General features: G+C 43.5%; 2 protein-coding genes across 2 annotated transcripts in view; both read right to left on the bottom strand.

Annotated features, from left to right (window-relative positions):
* LOC120034862 (protein glass-like) overlaps positions 1–7,665 on the bottom strand; it is a 467,553-nt gene extending 459,888 nt beyond the window's left edge. The window contains exon 1 of the mRNA XM_038981511.1: positions 7,627–7,665. The gene's annotated coding sequence lies outside the window, so the exon portion shown is untranslated. The remainder of the gene's footprint in view (positions 1–7,626) is intronic.
* On the bottom strand, positions 349–4,809 carry LOC120034871 (oocyte zinc finger protein XlCOF8.4-like). The gene is made up of 3 exons (XM_038981522.1): positions 4,771–4,809; positions 1,912–2,023; positions 349–1,701 (listed from the first exon to the last, which is right to left on the bottom strand). The coding sequence occupies exons 2-3, from the start codon at positions 2,012–2,014 to the stop codon at positions 749–751; spliced, it is 1,056 nt and encodes a 351-aa protein (XP_038837450.1). The 5' UTR covers positions 2,015–2,023; positions 4,771–4,809; the 3' UTR covers positions 349–748.
* Positions 7,666–11,394: the final 3,729 nt, after the last annotated feature.

Genomic DNA, 11,394 nt, shown 5'->3' on the forward strand with positions numbered 1-11,394 from the left:
TCTCCCACCAGCAACACCTGAAATCAGCAGGTCCTCATGGACTGCAGACTGTAAACACAAATTGTACAGAAGAGCATATAAAAGTTTATATAAGAAACTGCTTTTACACACAGAAACATGACATTATAAAATGTTAACCAGAGTCAAGCATCTCTAACACTGACTCAAGTACCTAACAATATGGAGCCATTGGAGTTTATTATAAAACGATTCCATATGTGTTGATTCAAGAATTAAGTATAATGTTTTGGTTCGACTGAAATAAGGGAAACTCAGTCCCTGCAATGATACAAAATTAACCAAGTCAGTCATCACAGTGTCAATTTTGTATTTCATTTCACAAAATGGTCATACACTAAGATAACTTGAAGTACAGTACTTTTATTGCACAAAACGATATGTGACAAATATAATAACTTTTCTCAATCTGGTACCCTTGCTTTAAACATTTTTTTTTTTAGAATACATTGGAAAAGGTTCAACATTACATAACACACAGCTTCACTACTTCATGTGACGTAAACATGAATTAAGGCACCATCATTATCTCACTATAAAACACCAGTATCAACCTAAAGGGAGAAAATGGGTCACTCTTCATCAGTGAAACATTTTTACAAACACCAACCATCACCATATAATATACTCTGCCTCATCATACTCATTCTTTCTTCAGTTGACCTCATCCGGTTCCCTACTTCATTGAAAACCAACAGAATTAACTACAAACAAACTAGCTAGTACTACATTACATGTCACCATACACTATACATGGGCCGTGTGCATTTTCTGCTGGTGTATCCTGAGGTGAAAAACTCTTCCCCCAGTGCGTACAGGCGAACGGCCTCTCTCCCGTGTGGACCTTCAGGTGCATCTTCAGCTGGTGCTGGTGGGAGAACCTCTTCTCACACTGGGGGCAGCTGAAAGGTTTCTCCCCTGTGTGGACCCTCTGGTGCCTCTTCAGGTGGTGCTGATGGGAGAACCTCTTCTCACACAGTTGGCAGCCGAATGGTTTCTCCCCCGTGTGCATCCTCTGGTGGATTTCCACTTGTTTGGGAAAACTGAAGGCTTTCCCACAAAATGAACACGGGAAGCGCTTCTCTTTGCCACCGGATCCACTGATAGCGTCTCTACTACTGTCATTTGTCAATGGTCTTGTGTAGCCATTTAGTATTGAGGCACTGGCACATGTCTGGTTAAACAGAGTGTGAGGAGGACGAAGGCCAGGGAGTGTCTGTGTTGTCGCATGGTCCATGTTCCAGTTGATAGATCCTATAGAAGGCAGGCTGAAGCCAGCACCTGTTAGGGGGTCAACCTGAGGCGTCATCAGTCTCTCTGAATCACAACTATAGGAGCAGGACGGAGCATCGCTAGCCGAGTCTGTGACTGTTCTCTCCTGCCGCATAGAGACACCTCCCTGTCCCTGCAGACCAAATCTATGCCTCGCCCTGGTCACAGCCAGTCTGTTGTCATGGAGTCTAAGATTGGTTGTTGGTTTGTGTTCCACTGCCTGTTTCTGGTTGTGGTTAACAGTGTTGTTCCCCAGCCCAGAGTTGAGGACGCTGTCCCATCCACTGACCTCCACTATGTTGCCTCTGGTCCTGGCCTGCTTAGTGATGTTGTCCCCTGGGCACTTGACTGCACCGGTCTGGGAATCCAAGATGGCCTCCCAGTCTCCTCTGTTATCCTCTAGCCAACCACCTGCAGGAAGAGGTTACAAAATAGACTTAACAAACATGGCAGAGAACTCTACATATGGAGTTTTTTTACCTGGTCAAATTCATTCATTATAATGTGTGGTTTTGTATGTAAACATAAGTTGCATTTATGAATGAAGAAAGAAAAGAAATAGCCAGGTGCATCACTATTCCCACTGAAGATCTATTTAGGCTATATGTATAGCTCCCTTACCTTGCTCCCCCATCTTTAGTCCACTCAGCAGATCAATGCTTTCTGGTTCGTCTTCTATTGTCTCCTCTTTGACCAGCAGCAGATCAGGCTTTCCATCCTCCATGTCTACTGACTGTAAGAGATACAGAGTGAGAGGATGTTGGATCAATAAATCTGATATGAGCACCCTGCTAAGGAGCATCTTCTGATTGGGCAATGAGGGATTGCTGTGAGTACTATGCAAACATGTTAGTTGATTTGATTACTTGACACAAATTGTATATTTGTGCTATAACCAATTTCAGTGTTCATGCAAGTGACTGATTGAACCAATCCTCACTATCAGTATCTGCAATTTGGCAGTATGCCCAGAACTTTGTTTTGAGAACGAAAGGGCGAGGTGACCGGAAACATGACCGAATACAAACAGTGTAGCTATTCCCTCCGCAAGGCAATCAAACAAGCTAAGCGTCAGTATAGAGACAAATAGAGTCGCAATTCAACGGCTCAGACACGAGAGGTATGTGGCAGGGTCTACAGCCAATCATGGACTACAAAAAGAAAACCAGCCCCGTCGCGGACCACGATGTCTTGCTCCCAGACAAACTAAACAACTTCTTTGCTCGCTTTGAAAACAATAGTGCCGCAGACACGGACCGCTACCAAAACCTCCTTCACCGCAGCTAACGTGAGTAAAATATTTAAACGTGTTAACCCTCGCAAGGCTGCAGGCCCAGACGGCATCCCCGGCCGCGTCCTCAGAGCATGCGCAGACCAGCTGGCTGGTGTGTTTACGAACATATTCTTTCAATCCTTATCCCAGTCTGCGGTTCCCAAATGCTTCAAGAGGGCCACCATTGTTCCTGTTCCCAAGAAAGCGAAGGTAACTGAGCTAAATGACTATCGCCCCGTAGCACTCACTTCCGTCATCATGAAGTGCTTTGAGAGACTAGTCAAGGACCATATCACCTCCACCCTACCCGACACCCTAGACCCACTCCAATTTGCTTACCGCCCCAATAGGTCCACAGACGACGCAATCGCAACCACACTGCCCTAACCCATGTGGACAAGAGGAATTCCTATGTAAGAATGCTGTTCCTCGACTACAGCTCAGCATTTAACACCATAGTACCCTCCAAATTCGTCATTAAGCTCGAGACCCTGGGTCTCGACACCGCCCTGTGCAACTGGGTCCTGGACTTCCTGACGGGCCGCCCCCAGGTGGTGACGGTAGGTAACATCTCCACCACGCCTCCAACTCAATCATCAAGTTAGCAGATGACACTACAGTGGTAGGCTTGATTACCAACAACGACGAGACGGCCTACAGGGAGGTGAGGGCCCTCGGAGTGTGGTGTCAGGAAAATAACCTCACACTCAATGTCAACAAAACAAGGAGATGATCGTGGACTTCAGGAAACAGCAGAGGGAGCAGCCCCCTATCCACATCGACGGGACAGTAGTGGAGAAGGTGGAAAGTTTTAAGTTCCTCGTCGTACACATCATGGACAAACTGAAATGGTCCACCCACACAGACAGCATGGTGAAGAAGGTACAGCAGCGCATCTTCAACCTCAGGAGGCTGAAAAAATGTGGCTTGTCACCAAAAACACTCACAAACTTCTACAGATGCACAATCGAGAGCATCCTGTCGGGCTGTATCACCGCCTGGTACGGCAACTGCTCCGCCCACAACCGTAAGGCTCTCCAGAGGGTAGTGAGGTCTGCACAACGCATCACCGGGGGCAAACTACCTGCCCTCCAGGACACCTACACCACCCGATGTCACAGGAAGCCCATAAAGATCATCAAGGACAACAACCACCCGAGCCACTGCCTGTTAACCCCGATATCATCCAGAAGGCGAGGTCAGTAAAGGTGCACCAAAGCGGGGACCGAGAGACTGAAAAACAGCTTCTATCTCAAGGACATCAGACTGTTAAACAGCCATGACTAACATTGCGTGGCTGCTGCCAACATACTGACTCATCTCTAGCCACTTTAATAATGAAAAATTGATGTAATAAATGTATCACTAGCCACTTTAAACAATGCCACTTTATATAATGTTTACATGCCCTACATTACTCATCTCATATGTATATACTGTACGCTATACCATCTACTGCATCTTGCCTATGCCGTTCGGCCATCGCTCATCCATATATTTATGTGTACATATTCTTATTCATTCCTTTACATTTGTGTGTATAAGGTAGTTGTTGTGAAATTGTTAGGTTAGATTACTTGTTAGATATTACTGCATGGTCGGAACTAGAAGCACAAGCATTTCGCTACACTCGCATTAACATCTGTTAACCATGTGTATGTGACAAATAAAATTTGATATCTCAGTTTCAATGTCTCAGCTTGTAGAGAAGATGCCTCGTGAAGTATTGGTCTGTCACAAGCATGAACCAAACGTTAATGATTAATTAATTATGAATGATGAATGAGCTAAATCATGCAAATATAACTTGCCTGTGTAAATATATAAGAGAGCTTACGGGACTGCCCCGTTAGGGCTCACTTCAGACCGATACCTTATGCATCTAAGTTTGACTGTGACCTCTTCAGCATGTTGGTAATAAACAATGATTAATTTAAGATTGACTATGAGTATCCTATGTGTAGAATTTCCACCACACACTGTTTAATAGTTTGACAGTTCAAAGGCATGGTCCCACACTTAAGACAAAATTATTAAAACCTGGGCCCGTATCCACAAAGAGTTTCAGAGTAGGATTGCTGATCTAGAATCCTTCTATATAAATCTTATTCATTATGCTCTAAAAGGCTAAACTGATCCTAGATCAGCACTCTGAGTGGCTTTGTGGATACGCCACTGACCTAACACCATACAGACAGTGGGGTCACCTCAGTGAGACTGTGTGTGGCCCTGTGCTGCTCATCTGGTTCCTCTGTGGGTTCAGGAGGTGGTGTAGTCTGGTTGTCCTCCATGACCATGGTCCCCTCAGGGTTCCCCAGACCCTCCTCACACCCCTCCTCCTTCACCAGCAGCACCTCTGGACCCTCCTCCTCCTGGAAGAGACAGGTGATACAGATTACACAGACATACACTCCCTCAGGTACGTACACACAGATAATAAACACACATTCAACATGGAGTGTTAACCCATCCCAACTACGTTTGAGTTCTATACTGTAGTTAGAGAATGACTTCATTGTTGTTAAACCCATCATGGTGGACATTAATATGTTGTGGGTAAAAACAAGTCAAAAGTCATCAGACAAACCTGACAAAACATTCTGATGTGTACAGGAGGTGTTTGCGTGTGGGTATCACAGGAGGTTGGTAGCACCTTAATTAGGGAGAACGAGCTTGTGTTAATGACTGGAGCGGAATAAGTGGAATGGTATCAAACACATGGTTTCCAGGTGTTTGACGTCATTCAATTTGCCATGCTCTTCTCAGCAGCCTCCTGTGGTGGGTATGTGTAGATATATTTAGTAAGTGTATAGTGTATATTGGTTATAAAGTCGTGTTTAAGCAGAATAGGGTGAGATCAGATGTGAGGTACACTAAAGAGAGTATAATGAAAGTCTAAGAATGAAAAGTCCCATTTTGTGTTTATTAAATAAAAACACACTTTAAATAGACCATATGAAAACCACACATACACACATCTCAGATACACATCTGTATTTACTCGATAAATTGCATTTCTTTTCTCATTAAAAGTGTCTTGGGGAATTTTTGTTGGTAGTTGAAAGGAAGTAATGCATTTTTAACATCAAATGTACAGTACAAACAATCTGAAACAGATTCATTAGGCTTATATATGCCTTAAATATCACACAATGTCTGGATGCAATATTCTACCCAGGAATATTCAACACTGAAATCTGTTACTCACATTATTACTTGTTTAGCCTCGTGCTTCAACACTCTTCGTTGTTGCGGAAATTAACCCACTACTGTAGTTTACTTTGGGCATCTAAGTCAAGGATCATCAACTAGATTCAGCCATGGGCCGATGATCTTTTTTGCAGATGGTCAAGGGGCCGGAACATAATCATAATTTGTAGACTGCAAATTGACCACAAGAAGCTCAAACAGATATATTTGACGAAAATATAATAATTTCAAATCTTGCTTAAATTTGTATATGATCCCATATATCTTTCTATTAGGCGTGGGAATACTTTGGAAGAGATTTCCAAAATTAAAATCAATTGGACCTGATTTACTGGTGTTTTATGTCAATAAAAACCATATACGAATGTATTAGTTTTAATTGCTCAGAAAACTCACCCGCCAGTTGGGGAACTTTACATAGTGTTGAATATTCAACACTGAAATCTGTTAATCTTGTTATTCCAAATGCATCTGTGGATCTTTTCTCTTGACAACAATGACAATCAATGTTTGTTTTTAATGCAGGAGGTGATCAACAAGTCAAAAGCTATAGAGTGGAATGGTTTTTCTTCTGGTGTATCTTGAGGTAGCTCCTCTCTGAGAACCTCTTCCCGCAGTGTGTACAGGCGAACGGCTTCTCTCCTGTGTGGACCTTCAGATGCGTCTTCAGCAGGTGCTGGCGGGAGAACCTCTTATCACATTGGGGGCAGCTGAAGGGTTTCTCTCCTGTGTGGACCTTCTGGTGCCTCTTCAGGCTGCCAGACTGGGCAAAGCGCATGTGACACTGGGGGCAGCTGTATGGTTTCTCTCCTGTGTGGACCCTCTGGTGGATCTCCACCTTCTGGGCGCAGCTGAAGCCTTTGTTACAGAACATGCAGAGGAACCGTTTCTCTTTACTACTGCCTGATGTTGCTCCCCCTCCCCGAGCCTGGGCTCTAGCCCTGTCATCTGAGTTCAGTACCTGATCGAAAAGGATACACCCGTGTGAATCGGAAGGCCCCATCGACGTGGACACTAAGCTTTCCCTGTAATCTAAGAAATCTCTGCCCTGTGAGTGTCCGTCACCTAGGTGACTATCTGCATTCCATGTGGGAGGAACGTTGCCCTCCACTTTCACAGTCACTTCATCTCCGACCAGACCCTCCCCTTTCTTATCTAGGCACCCTTCAGAGTACACAACACTACTGTACTGGTTCCAGTGCCCTCTAGACAGATCAGTCTGTGTCTCTAAACCCAAGGGTATGTTGCCAGGGTCCATCTCTGTAGTGTAAGAACAACACGGATCATCGCCAGCATTTAACACATCACCTGAATCGGGATTGGAATGAACCTTCCTCTGGCTCGGGTTACCGTAGAGTAAATATTCTGAGCTTGGAGCAGGAGGACACCCCAGTCCCCCCAGCCCCAGTCTCTCCGGGTCTGACCTATGGTCAGATCCTGTGTGTAAAATCCTTTGTGTTACAGTTAAAGTCTCTGTGTCGGTCTCTGACTTGAGGACGGTGTTCAGCGTTCCACTGACCTCCGTGATGCTGTGTCGGGTCCTGGGCTGCGCTGAGGCGTGGTCCTCCGTGGCTACAGGGTGCGCTCCAGCCCCTCCAGTCTGGATGTCTCTGCTGTGCCTTGGGTCTTCCTCTTCTTCAGACTTATCCAGCTTGACCCCAGGACCTGCAGCCTCTGCAGACTGACACAAGTAGAGAAGAGGTTATTTGATAACAATGTCATAGGGAAGTCTCACAAGCTCCTCTATGGCAGATAAATGATGTACATAGCTGAGGGGACCATTTCCGAAATAAAAGGGCCATATTTGATTTACAAAGTAACTCAAATGTTTAACGCAACACTATTACACAAACCTCTATCACGATAACGTGCTGGGTTGAGGTTCCACTCCCCTCGTCAACAGTGATTGGTTGGTCATCTCTCCATGTATTGTGTCCCGCTGGCTTCACAAAGTTCCTGTGGCCTCCAGTGAGATTTCCTTCACCTTAGAGAGTGATTGGGGGACAGGTGGTTAGGTTACTTACTGTCAATGCTTACCGCTATGTTGTACACTATTGACAGTTTTGATCTAGAATTGGCAAGGATGAAAAACAACAGTTCGCATAACTTCTGGGTATACTATATATTGATCGATGTATTGTGTTCCAGGCATCACATTGTTTTCATTGAGGAAATAATAGGAAATGCAGTAAATCAAGAACCTGTTTAGAATATGATAGTGTCTTTGCGTAAGATAGTTAAGTAATCTGGGGAATTATTGCATACTATCCAAAAAGTAACCAAGACCAAATTCTGGGTAACACATCTGAACACATTTGCAGAGGGGAACGGGGCTACTGTGCTGAGCTATATATGAGCATCACAGGAGGTTGGAGGCTCCTTAATTGGGGAGGACGGGCTCATGGTAATGGCTGGAACATAATTAGTAGAATGATGTGAATCATTGTGTTTGATGTCATTCCATTTGCTCCAATCCAGCCAGTATTATGAGTCATCCTCCCCTCAGCATCCTCCACTGATGTACCTCTTGCGATTCCTCTGTATCGGTCGAGAATCTTGACACTACTGGGACGACTGGCGAGGACGCGCTCTCGTGCCGTCTTCAGTTCCAGTAGCTGTAGTTTCCTCCGCAATCCCCTATTTTCTTTCTGGCTTTGAGTTATTTCCAAACGAAACACTGCATAGTCGTCGTCTACGAGTTTACAGATATCGGCCACGGCTGCATTCGCTAGCACTTCCATGATGGAGGCTATTTGAGTGTGAAAAATCATACAGTTAGCCATTGTTAGCAGCTAGCTAGCGTTACCTAGATAAAGTATATCAAACAAGTCCTTTCTCCAACGCGAATTAAAGACTACATGTGATGAGTATGTAATGCTGTGAAGTTAAAAGTCATATTTTGAGTTCCATGGGGTTAATAAACGACAATAAAAACGCTAACGTGGACATTTTTCCTGGTCACTGTTCACTTCCGTCTACACTGAAGAGAACGGATATTAATGCCGGCGTCATAGCTCAAAAGGTGTGGCTAAATGAAAAGGGTATGCGCGCTGTTTTTTGAAATACGGTACTGACTATTACGTTAGACGTCAAGTCTCCGATTCAAGTATCTTTCAAGCCCAGAGCAGATTTGTTTATAAAGAACAGTGTTAGCAAGAACATAGTAGAATAGAATACAATATAATTATTTTATTCCATCTACATCACCTCATTAAGGTAAATATTCAACTGTCTTTATTTTTTTATTTAACCTTTATTTAACTAGGAATGTCAGTTAAGCACAAATTATTATTTACAATAACGGCCTACCAAAAGGCAAAAGGCCTCCTGTGGGGATGGGGGCTGGGATTAAAAATCAAATATAGGACAAAACACACATCACGATAAGAGACACCACAACACTACATAAAGAGAGACCTAAGACAACAACACAGCATGGTAGCAACACAACATGGCAGCAGCACAAAACATGGTACAAAGATTATTGGGCACAACAGCACAAGGGGCAAGAAGGTAGAGACAACAATACATCACACGAAGCAGCCACAACTATCAGTAAGAGTGTCCATGATTTAGTCATTGAATGAAGAGATTGAGATAAAACTGTCCCGTTTGAGTGTTTGTTGCAGCTCATTCCAGTTGCTTACTTAAGCCTCAACAAGTGGGTCTTCAGACGAGTATACAGAGATGGTCAGTTTACAGAGGAGTATAGAGTGCAGTGATGTGTCCTATACGGAACATTGGTGTCAAATCTGATGGCCGAATGGTAAAGAACATCTAGCCGCTCGAGAGCACCCTTACCTGCCAACCTATAAATTACGTCTCCGTAATTTAGCATAGGTAGGATGGTCATCTGAATCAGGGTTAGTTTGGCAGCTGGGGTGAAAGAGGAGCAATTACGATAGAGTAAACCAATTCGAGATGTAACCTTAGCCTGCAGCTTTGATATGTGCTGAGAGAAGGACAGTGTACCGTCTAGCCATACTCCCAAGTACTTGTATGAGGTGACTACCTCAAGCTCTAAACCCTGAGAGGTAGTAATCCCACCGGTGGGGAGAGGGCATTCTTCTTACCAAACCACATGACCTTTGTTTTGGAGGTGTTCAGAACAAAGTTAAGCGCAGAGAAAGCTTGTAGGACATTAATAAATCTTTGTTGTAGAGTGTTTAACACAAAATCCGGGGAGGGGCCAGCTGAGTATAAGACTGAACCATCTGCATATAAATGAATGAGAGCTTCCTACTGCCTGAGCTATGTTGTTGATGTAAATTGGGAAGAGCGTGGGGCCTACGATCGAGCCTTGTGGTACTCCCTTGGTGACAGGCAGTGGCTGAGTCAGCAGATGTTCTGACTTTATACACTGCACTCTATGAGAGAGATAGTTAGCAAACCAGGCCAAAGACCCCTCAGAGACACCAATACTCCTTAGCCGGCCCACAAGAATGGAATAGTCTACCGTATCAAAAGCTTTGGCCAAGTCAATAAAAATAGCAGCACAATATTGCTTAGAATCAAAGGCAATGGTGACATCATTGTCACGTTGGTATGAAGAGATTCGGGAGACAGACGCAGGAATGCGTAATAGCCGAGCCTTTCTCCAAATGGAATTCTTGAGGTCAAGATGTACATGCACATTTCCAAATATCATCAGCAGTAATACAATCAAGGCACAGCAGAGGACAGGGATAGCTCTGCAGTGTTGATTTTTTATGACATTTGAATGTGCATCAGATGCACATTCTAGCCTAAGTTTATCTAGCCTAGGTATACTGTCTCTCTAAAAACAGGTATTTACAAGCCTGTTTAAAATTCAAGTTAACAAAGGGTTAATGAGGAGTATGTTAATATGTTTGTTTGGGTTGTAAATTTCATTCGTTCTGACGTTTCTTGAAATATTGTTGTTCTTACAGTTTTAAAATGTTTATTACATTTACATTTTAATTTTTGTCATTTAGCAGATGCTCTTATCCAGAGCGACTTACAGGAGCAGTTAGGGTTAAGTGCCTTACTCAAGGGCACAAACAGATTTTACACCTAGTCGTCTCAGGAATTCAAACCAGTGACCTCTCACCCTTAACCGCAGTTATTGATTGTTTTTGTAACTGTTTGACATTTTACCGCATTGTCAGGAGCTAGTAATATAAGCATTTCGCTGCACCTGCTATAACATCTGCTAAACTGTGTACATGACCAATAAACCTTGATTTGTTGTTTTACCACCCTCCTAAACAGAAGTAAACAGGTCGTACACGCTGACCCAGTTTGTAAAGACCAGTCAGTCTGGAATATCAAGTACAGGAGGACTTTAGTTCATGTTTAATATTTCATCTCAATCATCACACGACCTGAAGGTTGATTATAGGCCATTTACTGCAAACAGCTTGAGGCCAAGGACTGTAGACTAAACACAGTGACATGGTGATGTACACTGCCTTACTTATTTATTTGGACAGTGAAGCTTTTAATTTGGCTCTATAGCCTATTCCAGCATTTTGGATTTGAGATCAAATGTTTCCTATGAAGCGACAGGCAGATTATGTTGTGCCCAATATAAATGAATGGCAAATAATGAATACCCTGTCATTTTGAAGTAACTTTTATTGTAATTAAGAATAGAATAT

Source organism: Salvelinus namaycush, chromosome 42 (genome assembly GCF_016432855.1).
Source record: "Salvelinus namaycush isolate Seneca chromosome 42, SaNama_1.0, whole genome shotgun sequence".
NCBI lineage: Eukaryota > Metazoa > Chordata > Actinopteri > Salmoniformes > Salmonidae > Salvelinus > Salvelinus namaycush.